Below are 21,006 nucleotides of genomic sequence, written 5' to 3' on the forward strand. Positions count from 1 at the left end.
GTATGGGCATAAGAATCAACAGATCAATGAAACAAACTGAAGTCCAGAAATATATCTCTATACACAAAGGAATTTAATGTAGGACAAGAGTATAACAGAGAAAAGATAAACTGTTCCTTAACTTATGCCAGAAATTCCCGATGAAATATGCCCAATAAAAATGTTAGAAAAACTGTAGGGGGGGAGCACTCTACCCTGTAACTATAGACTACTTTAGTAGTAAGGGATGGCTTCTCTAAGATACAAAATCCAAAAGTTACTAAAAGACTGCAAATTTAGTTACATACAAATTTAAACTCTGTTATGATAAAAGATAATATTAGTTAAAAGACAAGTCATAGCCTGCAAGAAAATATTTACAATAGATGGAAGTTTACATACTTTGCACATACATATAATAAGAATTCAGCTGATGGTACCTTAACATGATAAAATTAAAATTAATTAAAAATTTTAACAAAATGGATGGGCTGAACTACAGGTTCATTGTTAAAGTTATTGATGGGACTTAAATACAATATATGTATACAAGTGCAGCTGTAATCTTAAAAATGGTTTGTATTTTTACCAACACTGTCATCTGACCCTCTTCAGTGAGCAATATAAAAACAATGTTTATTACAATCATTTCAGCTAAAAAAAAATCTAAGAGAAATATTTCTCAGTAAGCAGGTTTTCTTCAGTTATCATATGCCTCACAATACAAAGATATTCTCATGTGGTATTAAAAACAAAAAAATCTGCACTAAAATAAACATTCAAATTTGTGTTGGTTTTCTCCTCCACTATCCACACAAATTTATGAATATATCCAGCTAAGTACAAGATCATTACCAAGATGACTAAGATCAACACTCTTCTATTTCCCACTAAAAACAAATAATCAATTTAAAACAAGTGCTATTTGGGGCGCCTTAGCGGTTCAGTTGGTTGAGCATCGGACTCTTGGTTTCAGCTCAGGTCATGATCTCAGGGTTGTGAAATCGAGCCCCAAGTCTGGCTCCACACTGGCATGGAGGCTGCTTGAGATTCCTGCTCTCCCTCTCTTTCTCTCTCTCATAAATGAATGAATGAATGAATGAATGAATGAATGAATACTAAGTGTTATTTAAAGTGAACAGAGAAAAACTACCACCCTTCACAGCCCCAGAAAAGGCAAGACATGACAGGAGTCCCAAGAGAGAGCTTCTCCTCTTATTCAATTCAATTCAAAGATTACAGTCACACAGAGTGGAGGTTTTGACTGAACGTTTTTATAATGAGTTCTCAGAAAGTCTTAGGTTTATTCTTATTTAATGCAGTCATTAATCCTCATAAACACCTTACTGCAAAAACTAACAAAAACACTGTATAAGTAGCCAACTCCAAACAGACCAGCCAAACTAATCCCCTGAAACTTCAGGAACCACAGGGAAAAATGTAATTGTAATAATCTCCCCCTCCCCCAACTCTGTATGTTTGTTGCAAGGAATTCCTACAGGGATTACATCTGCAGTATAATCCCTGATTTTAATTTCAAAACACACCAAGCCCAGACCTAACCACGCTGCCTTAAAGACACTAAGGGTGCACTGGTTGATCACTTTTTGTCTCCTTTCAGACAGGCAGCCTGGTTTGCAGACAAGGTTCCAGTCTGACTTTATCCTTTTTATTTTTATTCATTTGGAAGATTTTCATTGGCTTCCAGCTGAGTTCACAGAGCTATGGGTAATAAGACACAGTGAAAGATTTTCTTTTAAATTATTAGTAATTATGTAATTAATAATAAAGGAATTAGGTTTAACATTGTTGTTATTTTCTACTTTACATATTCCCCTTGTGCTTTTAATACACTATCTCACGTAAGACTTCAAAAAAAAAAAAAACAAAAACCCTAGCCAATGATGTTTTAGCATCATTACCATCTTACAGATGGGAAAACGGAAAATCAAATAAATTACTTCGCTGAAATCTCACGAGAGTTCTCTCATCCAACTAGGAATCAGGTCTGGCACCATGACTAGGGCTTTCTCTAACTGCAACTCACTGCATCTCAAAATGAAACAGAAAACAAGATTAAGCCAAGCTAGAGCACACAGGGGAATAAGGCACTGAATCGGAAGCAGGGTCGGGGCTGAATGAACGGCAATAAACAAGGACATGACAGCTCTAAGGACAGTAAGTGAATTTGCTAGATCAGAAAGTAAGGTTTAGGGAACCTTTGGACTTTTGCCGAAGGCGAGTGAAGAGCAAGAACAGAGGACAGGATTAAAAGGAAAGCAGGCATGTCAGGTGGTCGGGAACACTAGTAAGGTCTTCTGGGCAGGAGGGCACCAGCTGAGACTCCAGACACAGATGGGGAAAGGAGGAGAAAGGAGATGAGGGGAAAGGAGACGAGGGGAAAGGAGAGCAATGCTGGTGATGTCCAGGTAGAGAGGTAACAATTCAGATCTGCATCTTAGATGAGTCCTCCTGGTGACTACAGAGGAGAAGTTTGAGAGGGACAAGCCGAGAGATAGGGAGACCGCACCAATAGTTTTGAAATGACTCTGCAGCATCCGCATGAGGATGAGGCCCTGAGCTAGGGAGTACTCTGGTGGTCTGTGAGAGAGAAAAAGACACATGCTGAGAAATATTAAGACATAAAATTTGCAGCCCTTATTAGATGACTGCATGAAGAGGGGGGGAAAGAAAAAAAGATGACTCTCAGATTTCTAACAGAGAAAATAGTTGGCGCCAAGAGAACACGGGAGGTTAAACAGCTTTGAAGGAAAATAAATTCCATTTTGGTCAAGTTCATGGGTTATCCAAGTAGATATACTGCTTGGGAAGGCGGAAACAAGATTCTGATACTGATGGGAATAGCCAAGAAATCATTAGCACATTAAGCTGAACATTTAAGACGCATAAGTTCTCTGAGGAAGAATATGCAAAGTGACAGGGAAACAGTTACATTTTTTTTAAGTTATTTAAATTCCAGTTAGTTAACGTACAGTGTAATATTAGTTCAGGTGTACAATATGGTGATGCAACGCTTCCACACATCACCCAGTGCTCAATCACCACAAGTGCTCTCCTTAGTCCCCATCATCTGTTTAACCCATTCCCCCACCCACTACCTCTCTCTTCCCTTTGCTCATTTGTTTTGGGGAAACAGGCACCTTTAAGAGATGGACAGAGAACCTAGAGTTTTTAAGCACTGGCCAAAGAGGTACAAGGAGGAACATGGGAAAGTTTCAAAACCTGGAAAGAATGGGAAATAGAGTTTCACAACAAGGAATGGACAACAGCACCCAAAATGCAAGAGAAATACCCAGTAAAATAAGGAAGGAGAAATCAGTGGCAGGCAGGTGGTGACTGGTGACATCAGCAACAGCACTTCAGCGAAGGGGGGAAAGGAGGAAGCCTCATTACATGGGCTGAACACGACCAAAGGTGAGGAAGTGAAGACTACAAGACACGCCCACTCTGGACAATCATGCAGGAGATGGGGAGGCATCTAGACAATCCTAGAGAGGAACCTATGAGCAAAGAAGGGATACAGGCGTGTTTCACAGGCTAAGGCAAAGGTTCTCAATGTCACTCATTTGTAAAAGCTCCCCTGGTGATCCTAATGTGCAACTGTGTTAAGAACCAGTGGACTCATGGAGTACCTGGGGGGCTCATTCAGTTGAGCGTCCAACTCTCAGTTTCGGCTCAGGTCATGCTGTCAGGGTTGTGAGATCAAGACCCACGTAGGGTTCCACATTTGTGCAGAGTCTGCATGAGATTCTCTCTCTCCCTCCGCCCCTCCCCCCACTCGCACTCATTCTCTCTCTCGGATAAATAAAATCTTAAAAAAAAAAAAAGAACTACTGGACTCAGAGGTAACAGTTTATGAAGAATGGAAGAACAAAGACTCAAGAAAGAGGCTGAAGTGGAAAAAGAATCTACAGAGTCCCAGGTAGAGATGAAGATGCAAATCTAGTACAATTGGAAGGGAGATATATCAGTGTTTCTTTTTCCAAGTGGTTTTTTTTTTTAAGATTTTATTTATTTATTTGACAGAAAGAGACACAGCGAGAGGGAACACAAGCAGGGGGAGTGGGAGAGGGAGAAGCAGGCTTCCCGTTGAGCAGGGAGCCCGATGTGGTGCTCAATCCCAGCACCCTGAGATGATGACCTGAGTTGAAGGCAGACTCTTACCGACTGAGCCACCCAGGTGCCCCATCCAAGTGGTTATTAATGAGTAGGCCAAGAGTTCTATGAAATTTTGGTTTAAAAAAAATTACTGCATTTCATCTAATCTCAGATACTATGGTACATATTCCAATTTTAGAGTCAATAAAATACAGTATTTTTTAAGTGTTCATTTCTTTTTAAAGATTTTATTTATTTGAGAGAGAGAGAGAGTGAGCGAGAGAAAGATCAGGAGCAGGGGGAGCGGCCGGCAGAGGGAGAAGCAGACTCCCCGCTGAGCAGGGAGCCCAACACAGGGATCAATCCCAGGACCCCTGGATCAAGACCTGAGCCAAAGGCAGACGCTTAACCAACTAAACCACCAAGGTGCTCCGTTAAGTTTTCACTTCCGCTACCTCATCCCAATAGCATCAACACCACATGCAATTTGAGTTTCAGGTCCTAAAGACTGCTTAATGATTGAAATTTAAATATGAAATAGGACAATCAGCAACCAAAGTATAAAATTTTTCAAGATAAACTGTTAAACATCACCAGTCTCTAAGGTGATCCAGCAAAGTCCTACATAAAACCACTGCTGGCCCTAGGCTCTGTGAGTTGAGTTAACAAATCCTTTCTCAGAACCACCACCCCCAGTCCCGTGAGTATGTCAGAAGGAAAAGAGCACTCTAAAATGCCAAATTTATTATTATTTCAGGTTTTATTCTTCTCTTCCAAAGGGAAAGTTTTTTTTTTTCTTTTTGTTTTTATCTTTAAAAAAAGCGGGGAAGGGGGGGGACGTGGGTGGCTCAGTCGGTTAAGCGTCTGCCTTCAGCTCAGGTCATGATCCCAGGGTCCTGGGATCTTGTGATCTCTGATGCTCTTTCATATCCCCACCAGTGCAAGTAAAGATACCAGATGAAAGAAGCCTGGCTTCCCAAGTTTCCAACTTAATACAAAGCTGCCAAGGAGTACCACCCAACCAAAGACACCATACATTGAACCATTCTGTGAGTGAGAATTAAAATTTTATTATATGAAACCGCTAAAATTTGAGCTTGTTACAGGAGTTAGCTTGTAAACTGTAACCTGACAAACAGGTCACACCAATATACTGTATAAAAATATAAAGATAAATATTAAAACTTTTTCTCTCTCAGAAGTGGGACTAAAGATCAGAGAAGTAGATAAGGGTGCTTTTGCTTTTCACTTTATACTTCTCTGTGCTGTTTGACTTTTGTTATTGTTTTACATTGATTAAAACAGTTCATGAAAACCAGATAGCTGTTGAAATGTCAAAGGTTATCTTAAACAGACGCCACCTGTCCACAATATTACAGACTGCCTGATATCCCTGTTGCAACAGAAGAGGGGCTCCAGGACTCTTGATTTCAGCCCAGGTCATGATCTCAGCGTCATGAGACTGAGCCCCACATCAGGCTCTGCACGCATTGTGGAGTCAGCTTGAGATTCTCTCTCTCTCTCTCTCTGCCACTCCCCCGCTTGTGCACACGAGCTCACATGTTCTCTCAAATAAATAAATAAAATTTAAAAAAACAGAAGAAACAGTTATCTCATTTATAACGCCCTACATTTCAGCCTTTATTTCCCTTGAAATTTCTTCATTTTGTACATATTTGCTTAAGCAAATCTTTTATGAATTTTAAGATTCATAAAATGAAATTTTTTACATTTAGCTTTATTTTTACCTTTAATATTCTAATACTTATCTTTATGCAAAGAAGGAAAAGACATATGACTTAAAATGATAAATTCCATTTTCAATAAATAAAATATTTGAACTAGGAGAACATTCCGATTCTTCTATTTTACATGAATAGATAGTAACTTATTGAATGTTTTATTTTTTCTCTCAAAACTTGCAATAATTTTTAAAACATTCACCTTTTCATCCTTCAATGTTTTCTAAATTTCTCCAGATCATTTTTCCATCTGGATTTTTGGGAGGCAGGGAGGACAGAACACTACCAGAATGACTTCATCCTTTGTAGTGTTATAGTCCAACTATAAAAAATATAAATTATAGGACCTTTATAAAACTTTATTTTTTTTTAAGATTTTATTTATTTGCCAGAGAGAGCACAAAAGCAGAGGGGAGGGGGCAGAGGGAGAAGCAGCAGCAGAACCCCCGCTCAGCAAGGAGCCCAATGCGGGACTCCATCCCAGGACCCTGGGATCATGACCTCAGCCAAAGGCAGACGCTTAACCAACTTAACCACCCAGGTGTCCACTTTATAAAACTTCAAACCTTTGAGGCTTCCTTGAGTGTCCTGTAACTAGCAAGTAAATTTTGGTTGATATGTTCCTTCATTTATTTTTTGTAATTAAAATGTGTAAATAAGATCCCTGCCTGACACTTCCGCATTCTCATCTTATTTATTTATTTAATTTTTTTTTTAAGATTTTATTTATTTGAGAGAGAGAGAATGAGAGACAGAGAGCACGAGAGGGAAGAGGGTCAGAGGGAGAAGCAGACCCCCCGCTGAGCAGGGAGCCCGATGCGGGACTCGATCCCGGGACTCCAGGATCATGACCTGAGCCGAAGGCAGTCGCCTAACCAACTGAGCCACCCAGGCGCCCCTCCTTATTTATTTTAAATATACATGAGTTTATTACTAGTGAAAAGTTCTTGATTGTTCCTACTACTCCTATCTGCTTGCCTCAGAACATGAACTTTAAAAAAAAGAACAATTCTTAAATAATTGCTATTATTTTAAAAATCAAACCACACACAAAATATTACATAAATTTTTCACTGGAGTATGTAATTTGTATTTTAAAAATTTAAGTTATATTAAAAAGTTATATATCCACTAAATTTACATGAAATTCGCATATAAGCATTATAAAATCTGTTGAGGCACCAATATGAACAAATTACTGTGCACTACAAACAGAATGTTTTCTTTGCTCTTGTACTCTATCTGTATGTTTTTGATGTTATTTTTTTATTTTTCCCTAAGGAACCACAATTTATATTCCCTGTTTGCCCAGCTGATTTTAGCTAGGGTTGGAAGTGGCAGAAATTCCCCTATATCTCGCGAATCCCAATTCTCTTGCTATATTTCTAAATGTTTACCCTGGATGAGAATGGCCGGCTCATACATGCTCTGAAGAGAGAAAGAGATTCAGCTTTAAAGGCAAAAAGCTGAGGAGCTCACACCTGATTGGCTCAAATTTGGGTGAAAGGAGGTAAGAGCATCTGTTGAGAGGAAGAGGGAAAGACTAAATATGGGGCTTGAAAAAGCTATGTAAGTTTGGCATAGACACTATGAAAAGGAAGGATAAGGGCAAGAACTGACACAAAGTAAAGCACAGAAGGTCTGTATTACAGGCTCATGAAACCACTTTTAAAAAACTTCTAACTCATTCTGTAATGCTGAGTTGCAAACAAAAGCCAAATCATGTCACTGCACAGCTTAAAACTCTTTAAGGGCTCCCCACTGCTCCCAGGAACAAGTTTACTCCTTTAATGTGGTACATAAGACCCTTAGCCCCTTATATCCCTCTGGGTTCTGCATATCAGCACTTCTACATGCTAACCATCCTGGTTGGTGAGCAGTTTTCCAAAGAGCTACTAACCTTCAGGACTTTACACATGCTGTTCCTTCTAGAGTACTCTTCTTGCCTATAGCAGGGATTTTTAGTTACCCCCTTAGGTTGAGATGGATGATATGAAGGCTAGAAATCACAAGAAGATACTAGAAAAAAAAACTGCAAGTTTATAGCTTGAAGTAACATTCTATCATATGAGTCAAACATTAAAATGTAGAGTGACCAGATGGACCGTTCAGAGATGTCTAATTGAGGCTAGTTGAACCTTGCCTGCCCTCAAGATAGTTTGACCTTAATCCAATCCACTGGAAATATTTTCTTCCCAAAAACAGTCTTCAATTCACTACAGTATCAACTAAAAGATAGGAAATAAATATCTGATTCCATGATTCTGTTAACCAAAAAAAGAACCATTTTATCATGTTTAAACTATGTTCACCATCAAAATAAATGATTATTCAATCTAAGTACTAAAAAAAAAAAAAATTTTTTTTTTAAGAGATTAGGGGTGCCTGGCTGGCTTAGTTGGTAGAGCATGCAACTTTTGATCTCACGGTCATGAGTTCAAGCCCCACAATGGGCCCAGAACCTACTTAAAAATAAACAAATAAAAGGTTTTTTGTTTTTTGTTTTTAGGTCTAACTTTCAAAGAAAGAAAGAAAGAGGGGGCGCCTGGGTGGCTCAGTCGTTAAGCGTCTGCCTTCGGCTCAGGTCATGGTCCCAGGGTCCTGGGATCGAGTCCCACATCAGGCTCCCTGCTCAGCGGGAAGCCTGCTTCTCCCTCTCCCACTCCCCCTGCTTGTGTTCCCCCTCTCGCTGTATCTCTGTCAAATAAATAAAATCTTTAAAAAAAAAGAAAGAAAGAAAGAAAGAAAGAACGGACGGACAGACAAAAGGGAGAGAGGGGGAAGGAGGGAGGGAGGGATTGAAGAAAAAAGTATTTTCCCAAAACCTCTCCCAGAGTTTTCCCAAGTCCTTAGGTGGTTTTTTTTTTCCTTTCCATTCACATACAGAGTGTCTTCTGGAAATTGTTGAAGCTGGTGAGGGAAAAGGAGTGATACTTTTAGGAGTCAATGACTGAATGGCATTTAAATCCATTTAGGGAAGGATCACCTAAAGAAAAAGTATAAATAGAAAGGAGAGGAAGGCCAAGAAGAAAGCTTAGTGTTAAAATAATAAGGAAGGCTCAGCGGACCCACTGAGATATCCAAAATGGCTTCCTACTAGAGGAGAAACAGGTGACTGACCAGCCCAATGATTCCATTCTGCCCAACTGTTATGTTTCCCTTGGTATTACTAAATTGTTATTCCGATAAATCTGCTTTGTTAATCCCAGTATACATTTTTCACAGCAAAATACCTAGCGCAAATGCTAACTGGTACACTAAGGAAGACAGGCTTGCTTTTAAGTGCTAATCTGATATTAGCTAATATCCAGGTGAAATCCTCTTTTGTCATCAAAAGATCAGGAGGTCTCCAAAATCCTCCATTCCTACTACTCCAGGGCCAGACTCTAGCTGAATTTTCCAGAGTTAATAGCTGGTACTATCAACAAATAGCTTTTGTAGCAAGAGTCCTTGGACTGCTGTTCTCTCTAAAATAAATGAATAAATCTTTTTCTAAAAAAAAGGAAAAAGAAAAAAAGGGGGGTGTGAGGGCGTGCCTGGGTGGCTCAGTCGGTTAAGCCTCAGGCTCTTGATTTTTGCTCAGGTCATGATCTCATGGGTCATGGGAATGAGGCCCATTCAGCAAGGAGTCTGCTTGAAGATTCTCTCCCTCTGTGCCCCTCCCACAGATTCAGACATGCTTTCCTCTCTAAAATAAATCAATCTTCAAAAACAAAACAAAACAAAACAAAAAAAAAGAGTCCTTGGACCACTGTTAAACTGTTCATTTTTTTCCAGCCCCACAAAACAGCATTGACATTTGGCCACATCCAATCTTCCTTGGGACCAGGTACCCTTCAGTGCCACCTATGAGAAGACTTAACCTAGAGCGACCAGGTCCTCCTTGGCCACTCACAGCCATACATCCCCTTCCAGCTACTCCATGGGGCAACCACCTATCCCAGACAGCGTAAGAGTAGAGATGGATGGGAAAAGCTTTTGTCTGGGGAGAGGCTTTGTGTAAACAGACAATCCAGCATCCTAGGTAAGAACAGAGCTGTCAGGTCAGAAAAACCAGGAATGCGGGCGCCTGGGTGGCTCAGATGGTTAAGCGGCTGCCTTTGGCTCAGGTCATGATCCCAGGGTCTTGGGATCGAGTCCCACATTGGGCTCCCTGCTCCTTGGGAGCCTGCTTCTCCCTCTGCCTCTCTCTCTCTCTCACCAAAATAATAAATTCCCCTCAATCTTATGTAAATAAGATTTCCATTTCCCCACATGTATAAAATAGGCAGTAAGGCTTAGGTTTCAACCTAATCCAGGATGGCCTCTGGCAGTTTCTATTCAAATATAGATAATTACCCAGGCCCTAAAATTCTTCCAGTCCTACAGCTAATGACTGGAAAATCCACAAACAACCTTCACTAAAATCCCCTTCTCGCTCTTACCAAGTTGGCCTCAAAGGCAAATTTTCAACCTTGTCAAATTTTTTAAAAGGAAGTTAAGAAGGCAGCAAAATAAAACATCAGCAAAAATCTAGATTTGCTTGGACAGAGACCTATAACACATTTTTTTTGTACTTCCACAAAATGGACCACTGGTTGCAGTTAAAAAGAGTAAAATCAATCTACGGAGACAGAAAGTAGATTAGTGGTGGCCTAAGGGTGGGAATGCAGAGTGACTGCAAATAGGCACAGCGCTAATGGAAATGTTCCAAAATTGGATTGTGGTCGTAGTGTCACAACTCTGTAAGTTTACTAAAAATTGAATTGTACACTTTAAATAACTGAATTTCAAGGTAATTTATACGGCAATTATTTATTGCAAATTATATCTCAGTAAAGCTGTTTTTATTTTTTTATTTTTTCAAGATTTTATTTATTTATTTGGGGGGGGAAGAAGCAGGGGGGGAGAGGGAGAAGGAGAAGCAAACTCCCTGCTGAGCAGGGAGCCAGCCGTGGGGCTGGCTCCCAGAGTCCTAGGATCATGCATGACCTGAACCAAAGGCAGAGGCTTAACCAACTGAGCCACGCAGGTGCCCCAGTTTTTTTTTTGTTTTGTTTTGTTTTAATTAATAAAGCCGTTTTTTTTAAAGAAAGATTTATCCATCTGTGTTAGATGAAGAAAAACACCCAAGAAGAAGATACATGTTAGATAAAACAATCAAAGTGCAGAATAATGTGTATGACATGTTCCCATTTGCATTTTTAAATGGTTATACATTTACCATTACCTATACTTCTTAAAGGACATCCAAGGAGCTTGATCATAACAGGTGTCTCTAGGAAATGAGTCAAGGGGAAGAAATTTGATTTTTTTTTCTTTTCAAGAAATTTGATTTTAACTGCATTCCCTTTTGTATTGTTCGAATTCTTTTGCCTTGAGCATATGAAAATAAGTTAGTTAGGAGCCCTCAGAAGGAGGACCCTCACAGTGTTAATTACGGTGCTAGTTACTACTGTCTTTTGAGGAAGGGGCTAGCACTGTCCTTCAGAATTTAAATATTTCTCAGAAGACAATGTTAAAAAGGTGACGGTCTTCAACAGTAAGATACCTAAAGTGACAGAAACCTACTCTGAAACCTCAATGCACAAACCCAACAGGAAGATAATTTGAATGACTTTAAGGAGCAAAATGTGGTTTCTAAAGTTTTAGTAGTCAGCTTCTGCAGGTGCTGGAACAAAATGGAGTGGTTTCTGCTTCGCAATTATACATCTGAAAAGATATTCAATACATTCTGACCAAACATAAGACCAGATGCATCTACAAAATCGAAAATATACTCAACAAAATTTATTAAAAGTAAAAAGAATACACAAGTGAAAAAACTAGAAATGAACCCAAAGGGCCACTGAACACCATACTCCCCAAGTTTGTAACCAGATCTCTGGTAGCTGCCCAGATCCTGGCCTGGCTTCTGCCTTCTTGCCTCACCTCATTTCTTGGCTTTTGTTCGTCTGGGTACCTGATCGAGCTCTTCACCTTGCTACTCAAGGACACAGAACTCTGAAAATTAAGAATCTGTGGCTCCCTGAATCCCCCTCTGCCCCACTTTCCCAAAATGCAGCCATCCTCTGGCCTTAAGCCCACTCCGTCATCACAGGGCTTCCTGATTCCGAAGGCCAAGGTCACCAGAATTTGGGCCACAAAATACTAGCATTCCCAACTTCACACCCAAGACACATCTAACTTGCATCCAAGATTACTTGTGGCCCCTCCCACCCAGAGCCTCACTTGCTTACGGAGCATCTTCTTCTTCCTCCCTCCGGAGACATGCCTAACAAACAACCACCAGCAGGGCCAATCTTGCCACAAGCCCCCCACCTACCAACCAAATCCCCCGCTCTGCCCCTCTCTGCAGAGCTCGCCCCCTGGAGTTTTACCCCCACCACTGCAGCCCCTGTCTCTATCCCCATCTCATGGTGCTACTTGGATGATCTCAACTACACTATTCAACATTCAGTCACCTATATGTACACATCTGCTATGTCCGGGACACTGGCAGGGAGGGAGGAAATGATGGGAGTTTTTGTAGACAACATTTAAGGACAGTGTTTTGCTTTTTAATAGCAGCTTCACTCACACAAAATTCGCATACAATAAAAACCACACTTTTTAACATTTTTCATATACTCACAGTTGTGAAACCATCACTACCATTTAATTTTAGAACTTTTCATTGCCCCCAAAGAAGTCCCATACCTATTAGCATCTAGAGTAGTGTTTTTGTGGAAAAAAAAAATTTTTTTTTTTGTTTCAGACTTGCAAACTTTCAGAACGTTTAAAATGATAAGGCGCTCATGTTATCCAAACATTGTACAGTATGTGATCTAGATTAATATAGTTAATAATTACCCACTGTTGGGGCCATGCAGCATAAAGGACAGAGGTAAAGTTTTCCCTTGGGGAAAAAATTCAGCACAACTATTAAAATAACAAGCAACAATACAGAGCAGTTTGTATCTGGAAAGCGCTTCATGGCTTTTAAATGTACTCAAATACAATGGCTTTTTTCTAAGTTTCTAGATAGGCATACAGAGCATTTACAAGGAGGCTGAAGTTCAGAACACGTGCCTGACCCACATGGTCACCTAGGCGGGTCCCCCAGCCCAGCTCTTCTGACCCTCCATCTTTTTCCTGGACCCACACTTTCTCACTATTCCGTCACGGGAGAAGTGCACAAGCAGCTCGATGAGAAGGCTGTGTGTTACCATTAAGCAATTCCAATTTCATATCTGAATGGAAAATGAAAAGAAAAGAAGCTATTTATGCTCTCCACACAACAAAACATGCCTTTGTTTTACGCGAAGGCCCTGGAGATTGTCAGCACTGGTCCAGCTGCGACACACAGACACTGGGTCAACAGCCTGTGTAAATGTTCTTTGTTTAGTGGAGAGAACGTGAGCCCTCTCCAAACCCAAATCCTAGGTTCTCCTGAGGTCACCCTCAGAGTCGGTAATGGAATCTGACTGACAAGAAGTACCTGTGCCTCGCTCAACGGTTGCGAAGACAGGTTAGAGTTAGAAAATTTTAATTAAAATGAGGTAAAATTCTAATTACTTAACAGTTGTCTCCAGAATAACATCGTTTCTTATTCACCAAGCGCTTATTATAGCCTGAACCGTTGGGAACACCCAGCTCCACCTTGTTAACCAGAGAAAACAGCTCGCTTTTTCCAGGAACATTAACTCTTTTTTTCAGACGATAAGGCAGTATTTAGTGGGTTTACTCATTAGTCACTAAGCCTTTAATGGCCTTGAAGAGATTAACGAATTCTGAAAAGTAATCTATTGTGGGTAACAATGGCGAAGGTCTCCCTATGGCTACAGAAAACCACCACAATGCAGGACATAGAACATAGATGCTCAGTTAGATACCCCCCCCACACACACACACACACAATTCCCCACAGGTACTCTATTTTTATATGCACTGGTTACATACGGCAACAAATTTTATACAACATAAATAAAATGGTTAGTGCACCATACTCGAAGAAATTAAACATTTCTATCATCCCCCATTTTTCCTCAAAAATAGAAAAAAGTTGGAGGGGTCAACACTATCAAACCAACTAGTGAAATTACCTCAAGTTTAACCTTAAAATCCAGTATTCATTACAGGTTCTCTCATCCTGGCAGGAAGAATAAACCAATAAAGAGATTAACAGCAGTCCACAGCATTATAAGGCACAGATGAACCATACCACCTCACCTCAACCTGAGCAACACCTGGACCATTTCCTTCAAACACAAACCCCACCTCTCCAAGAAATCTGACTCTGCTTCCCCCTAGCAATAACCTCTGAACTCTCATATATATAACTCATACCTCTGTATGCATTTTGCCTTCCACCTGGGATCATACTCACATACAAAATATAACTCTCCTACTAGACTAAGCTGTTTGAAGGTTAATTCCACATCACATTCAATCTCATGGAATTCATACCACATCAACATCAACTTCACCTCCCAGGTATGACTCCTCATTGCCTAAGTTCCAGGCACAGAGGCTCTGCAACTTTTCACACCAGGTCGTCTCTATGGTGATCTCCAAGATGGCTTCATTGATTGCTGGAAGTCACACACCTGTACCTGGGACAATCTGTACGACCAATAAAATACAGCTCTTGGGTTCTCCTTCTGTAGGATCGATGAAAATTAGGTCATTGGCAGCCTCATGGAAAGGCCCATGGAGGAAGAAATTGATACCTCCTGCCAAAGACTACCCAAGTCAAGCTTTGATGACCAAAGCTCCAGCCAACGGCTTTACTGCAAACTCATGAGAGACCCTGAGCCAGAACTATGTAGCTAGCCAGTCCCAGATTCCTGACCTTCAGAAACTGTGTAAGGTAACAAATGTTTGGTTTTCTTTTTTTAAGCTGCTAAGTTTTAGGATAATATGTTAGGCAACAAAAAAAATACATATGAATTTGTTACCATATGTAAGGCAATCTCCATACCACCTTTATCTAGAATATTCTTTCCTAAGCCGACCTATCAAAATTCTAAAGGTTGAGATCCAGTGGGGCTTATCTTTTGTGAAAATGCTTTGGATTCTCCCTCACCAGAATTACTTACTCCTTACCCTTAATTCAAATTGTGTGAGTCACTTTAACAATGAGGTCAGTCTGTCTTATGGTGCCGTGAAGGCTCACAGGCCTGCATCCCAGACAAGCCATTAGCTCCCCAAGGCACAGATTAGGTCTCCATCTTCTCATTAACACCAGTCTGGCCTAGTCAAATCAAGGATTCTCAGCCATCCCACATCAGCGTACAGAAAAAACTAGGGAGTGATATTAATGGACATTAGTTAGGGTTGGGCTGATGCCCAGTAATAAAGACTTGATTAACTGTGGAGAGGCCTGCTGTAGTCAGGGACCGCATTTGGAAAACGGGGAGAGTCAGAAAAAGAGGAAAAAAGAAAAAAAACAAGAAACAGACTGGTCCCGGGCAGGACTCAACTTGTCCTACCTTTCCCTACCCCTACACTTTCTCTTATAACCCCACCAGAAGAGAATGGAGAAGGAGGAATAATTGACGGAAACATGCGTTCACGAATTCACAGAGGAAGTGAGAAAAGCAGGTGGTTCAGGAGTCAACAGAACACCACCCCCAAGTCAGCTGCAATGACTTCCAGCAGCTGATGGCAGTGGTCACAGGGCATGAACTGATCTGGGTTGCATATTGATTCCACATTTAGGAACCATAAGACCAAGGAAGGAAGCATCCACTTCTTGGGCCTTCACATTTCCCACCTGTAAATTACTATAACTCACTAAGGCAGCTTTTGAAAGGACTAAATGAGACAATCTACAAGTTCATGTGAAACATCTAGAAGGCTGCTTGTTATCTCATTCCTTTCTCTTCCCCTCACCGGAGCCAGCCTTCAGGAGCTGTGCCCCAAAGAGGAGGGTCTAAACCCTAACACGAGGACCCAAAGTCAAGTCATCTCTCTCTTCCTTTGTTGCTATAATTCCCAAAAGAGGCTCTAGGTGGGGCACCTGGGTAGCGCAGTCAGTTAAGCAGCCAACCTCTTGGTTTCAGCTCAGGTCATGATCTCAGGATCCTGGGATCCAGCCCCATATCAGGCTCCACACTCAAGAGGGGAATCTGCCTGAGGATTCCACCCATCCCCCCACCAGCTCCATCTGCCCCTCCCCCCACTCACACTCTCTCTCTAAAATAAATAAATCTTAAAAAAAAAAAAAAAAGAGGCTCTAGCGTTGGAAAGACAACCTTCAAATTCACTTATATACCATATACAGCTCCAATTTAAAAGTCCGGTTACTTTGGGGGCTCCTGGGTGGCTCAGTTGGTTAAGTGTCTGCCTTCAGCTCAGGTCATGATCTCAGGGTCCTAGGACTGAGCCCCACATCGGGCTCCCTGCTCAGCGGGGAGTCTGCTTCTCCCTCTGCCTCTTTCCCCTGGCTTGTTCTCTCAAATAAATAAATAAAATCTTAAAAAAAAAAAAAGGTTTGGTTATTTTGGAACACACATTTTCCCTTTGAACTCATTAAAACTTAGCAAGAGGCCACCCATAAGCACAGTCCAAGCTAATTCTTTTTTTCAGCTTCATAGTTAGCACTGTCTGCCATATTAAAAACAACCAATGATCAATCAACCAAAAATTATCATTTCTAGAATTTACAGGTATCACAAAAACCTACTCCAGGGACTAAGAGTATATAAAGATTAATAAACCTACTAAGGATTGGATAGTTCCACTTTCAACACGAAGTACACATGTTAAATGTTTATTAAGATTCTAATACATTCCACCGTATTAAGCACGAGAGCAGATAAAAAACAAAACATTTTTCAAAAAAATGTTATTTATGCTCCCATAACATTCATGAAACATACATATTAAATTTTTAAACAATCATAAAAGTCAGTTTATTTGTAGACTACTCTGTAAGGTGAATTCCATGGAAAAGACTCCAATATTTTAAGTTATACATAACAAATTCTGTAATTAGCTTTAAAGAAACAAGTTCGAGGAATGGTCAGAACCAACCAGGCCATTTATGCTTCTTCAAATGAAAATAATCCTTGTCGGGCAAATGTTTTGTGTAATATTTTGTCCTTTCCTCTATTATGAAGAATATCATAACAATACAAATAATTAGTAACTAAATTACATCTTAATTTTGCCAACATACAAGGCTAAGATTCTGCAACATGGAAACCAAATTCCAAGTAAAATAAGGAAAACTGTAGACTTTTTACAATATGGAAGACCATAAAGAAACTGATCAATACTCACCAGAACCAACAGGGCTCTTCAAGCTCACTGAGGTTCAATGACCTTCCACTCCTGCTCCCCTTCCTGAAAGGCCCGCGGTGTCTTTTGTCACACAGCTGAGACCAGCACCAGCTTTTCCATAGCAACTGCAGCAAGCCCTTTAGCACTAGGAAAAGCCTCAGATGCCTCCCCTTATATTAAGTATTTATTAGGTTTCAGGATAGTGGTCTTGGGGGGAAGTTTATGGGATGCACACATGGTTTAGAGCCTATTGCCCTTTCTTCAAAATACCTTTTCTATCAGGTTCACTGAAATAAACCCAGAAGTGGTTCCTTGAGGCTGTGGGGACTGCCTTCCACATGGTGTTCAGTGCCCGTTTCAATCAAACCGAAGGGTTTTCAATTTTTTTAGGTCATCTCAATCCCTTCAGCATCTCATCCAATAAGTCGTAACAGAAAAAAAAAAAAATCTAATAAAGCACTGCATCTGTTTAAAACCTAATAAGCCCCTTAGATCTCGGTTGTTTGGAAAGAATTAAAACTGTAATGACTTACTCTGTGGGTTACTTTTGAATTTGTTTCCACACATCACATGAGGTTCCAAATGCACAAGTGTCTCAGGCTCTGCTGAAGTTCTCCTAGAGGAGGAGGAGGAGGAGGTTCTCTATTTGGGGGGAGCCCTGCTGTTAAAATCAGCACAAATGTTGTTATCATTTATTGGGTATTTTCACATCCCAAAGCAGAAAAGCACAAAAGTAAGTAATAGATACTCGGGTGTCCTCACAACAGACTTTCTTGGCTTTAAAAGGAGATGCTCCCAAGAAGCTCAGAGATACAACAGCAACCTTATTTAAGCAGAGCTTGTAGCCAAAAGTGACTGATCTAAGTAGATTTGGACGTCAAGTGATCTCTGAGCACACATGGCAGTTGTCATCACACACATCTGAACACGTTTTCAATACAAAGCAGTTTGCACAGTATAGATGAAGCAGGACTCTCCGGGAGCTGCTGAAACGCAAGAACTCCTTCCTCTGCTTCTTTTTATCTAGAACCTCACTCAATGCCTGGCACCCAGCACGTGCTCAAAGACTGGGGACAAGGGACCAAGGATCCTAAGAATTTTCCTCCTTCGGGAGAGCTGCACAGTAGAGGACCACCCCCACGTCCACCAGTCACTTTGGGGAGCACCATTAGCAGCATGGGAAACTAGGAAAACCTCACAGACACATCACATTTTTTTACTCAAGCAATGGCAGGTTCCTCTATATATATGCTAGGACCACTCCAGACTAATCAATATTTTCACTTGCCAGAGACAGAGGAGAAAAAAAAAATTTTTTTTGAAACTGAACTTAAAAGTAATGCCCTTTACTCTCACATTATGTCCTTCCTGATTTGAGAGGGGGTAGAGGGGTGTTAAAAATCGCACACTTATAAAAAAGATGGTGGGGCTTTATGTTGGTTGAATTTAATGATTTGGCAAAACAAGGAACTGACAACCCAGCGTGAGTTCCCCACCCCTAATTTTAATTTTACCCATCTACGAAATCAAATGTATTAGCAATGGTAGTGCTGAGATGTAACACCCACTTACCCTGCCACCACCTAACTATGACTGCAGCCCCACCCATACCTGCCAGACTCACGCAACACATATCACTGCCCAGAGCAAAACAGGAGAAGAGGAATAACTGGTTTAGAAAGTGGAGGACACAAGAAATGCTACATTTGGTTATCAATATGTAGAGTCTGACAGGAGGGAAGAACATCCAGAATGGAGAAGTCTAACAACGACTTCACATAAAAAGACACATTCGGACTTAAATCCTCTAGAAACTTGAAGTAAGTGAGCCATTGTTACTGAGAGCAATTCTTACCCATCGAGTGTACTGAGAGCGGAAAAAACAGTTGAGTATCAGTTTTAGGAAGTCTACAAAAAATGAAAAAAGATTGGCCAGCAGCCCAAAGCCCATCTCAGGCTGAATTTCCAAAGAGCCCAATCAGCACATTTTTACAATTTTCCTAGCAACTCTGGTTTAGGCCCAGCTTAGGAGGATAATAAAACAAATTACTCAGGGCTAGGTGTTAATGTGGTGAACATCATAAAGAGTCAGGGTGACATCATCAATCAGAACAAAAATAAAATAAAATATATACATGCTCAGCAATTTCACTTCTCCATATTACCCTAGGCCAACATGCTTGCCTAAAGGAGGAATAAACAAAGATATTCAGTGCAGCATTTATTTATAACAGTTTAAAAAAAATACTGTAAAGAACCAAAATGCCCATTAACAGAAGTGAAATTAAAGCATATTTATACTCTGAAACACTACGCAGCAGTTAAAAAAAATGAAATGATCACAGGGTGCCTGGGTAGCTCAGTCAGTTAAGCGTCCAACTCTTGACTTCAGCTCAGGTCACGATCTCAGGATCAAGGGACTGAGCCCCACATAGGGTTTTGCACTGAGCTGAGCATGGAACCTGCTTAAGATTCTCTCTCTCCCTCACCCTCTGCCCCATCCTCCCCCCAACACTCTCTTAAAAAAAAAAAAAATCACTATTTGAAAGCTCTCCATAAGACAGCCAGATGAAAAATGTAGAAGTGCATATAGTATGAGAGTATTTGCCTTTTCGAAAGTCACACAGAGGCAAAAATCCATTCTAGGAGTGCTCCCAACGTGTGGTCCCAGAACCAGAGCGTTGACATCACCTGGCAACTTGCTAAAATGCAAATTCTCAGGCCCCACCCAGAGCACTGAATCAGCAATCTGAGTAAAGCAGTATGTTTGAACAAGCCCTTGGATGCAAGCAAAAGCTTGGGAACTGCTGGTCTACACAGACCTGTATTCAGGTCCCCAAAAAAAGGACAGGGCTCTCACCAACTGAGGTCTCTGAGCAAATATCTTTATCTATATTCTCTCACTCTCCTCCCTGCCTTTTTTTGACAAGGAGAGTGTGTATTCATGCACCGCTCTCATAAATTAAAAGTAACTTTGTTTAGATACTACAGATACTAGGAAGGGATTTGAGGAGTGGTTAACCATACAATTACGGTAGAGGAAAAGCTGATGGAATAGGAGAATGGAGGTTCCCTGTGAGCTACTGAAATGTTGGAGGTCACAAAAACCATGAAAAACAAGCCAAGTAGGAATTTTACTTCAGAACTCTCACTAGTGTCTCAGTGAGTCGGGCTGATCTCAGAGTGTGCACAACAGTCAACTCTAGTACGCTGGACAGCCACCTACCAAAGAATAAAAAAGAATAATGCAGACATTGTTTTGGAAAAGCTAAAGTGTCACAAAGTCTTTTATTTTCCTGTTTTGTTGATTCCTTAGCCCTACATGCTTGCAGGGGCCAATGCTGCTCCCTGCCCACACTGTCATCTTATATTTGCTGGGGCTGTTTGCCTAGACAGCAGGGAAAGGAGACAGAAAAGAGGGCTTTGAAATCTAAGTAACAAATGTTAGGGACAAATGATAGTAGCCACTATCCCTCGAAGCCTTGACATCTCTTTTCCAGGTTGTGGGGCCTAGAAATGCATAAACTCTCTCTCTCTCTCTCTCTCTCTCTCTCTCTCTCTCTCTCTCTCTCACACACACACACACACACACACACACACACACACCTGTATTTTATTTCTCATTAACTTCACAGAAGTAAAATCAACCATTACTGCCAATATTTATGAACATAAACGCACAACTGTAGTCTGGAATCCACTTTAAAATAAGGTAACAGAAACCTGTAACATGAAAATAGGATTACCTATACTTAATTTTCAGCTGAGAGATGACAGTAAGAGATAACCTTTTAATCTCCCTATTATTGCTACAAGTCATGTTCCAAACTAGGAATAAAAATATGTGGTATTTTATAAAGAATTATGAATTTTCCACTTCTAAATTTTTTAAGCGAACATAGCTGATCTGATGTCAAAA

The 21,006-nt window shown here is 40.6% G+C and overlaps 1 protein-coding gene across 2 annotated transcripts in view; it reads right to left on the bottom strand.

Annotated features, from left to right (window-relative positions):
- Positions 1-21,006, bottom strand: part of TPD52 (tumor protein D52) — a 102,060-nt gene that overhangs the window by 62,003 nt on the left and 19,051 nt on the right. Inside the window, exon 1 of one of the 2 annotated variants that reach the window (XM_027619552.2) lies at positions 17,621-17,669. The exons of the other annotated variant lie outside the window; for it this stretch is intronic. Within the exon in view, the coding sequence (XP_027475353.1) occupies positions 17,621-17,654 (34 nt within the window). The 5' untranslated portion in view covers positions 17,655-17,669. Of the gene's footprint in view, positions 1-17,620; positions 17,670-21,006 lie in introns of those variants that run through there. 2 annotated transcript variants of the gene reach the window in all.

This window comes from Zalophus californianus, chromosome 4, assembly GCF_009762305.2.
Source record: "Zalophus californianus isolate mZalCal1 chromosome 4, mZalCal1.pri.v2, whole genome shotgun sequence".
Classification (NCBI taxonomy): Eukaryota; Metazoa; Chordata; class Mammalia; order Carnivora; family Otariidae; genus Zalophus; species Zalophus californianus.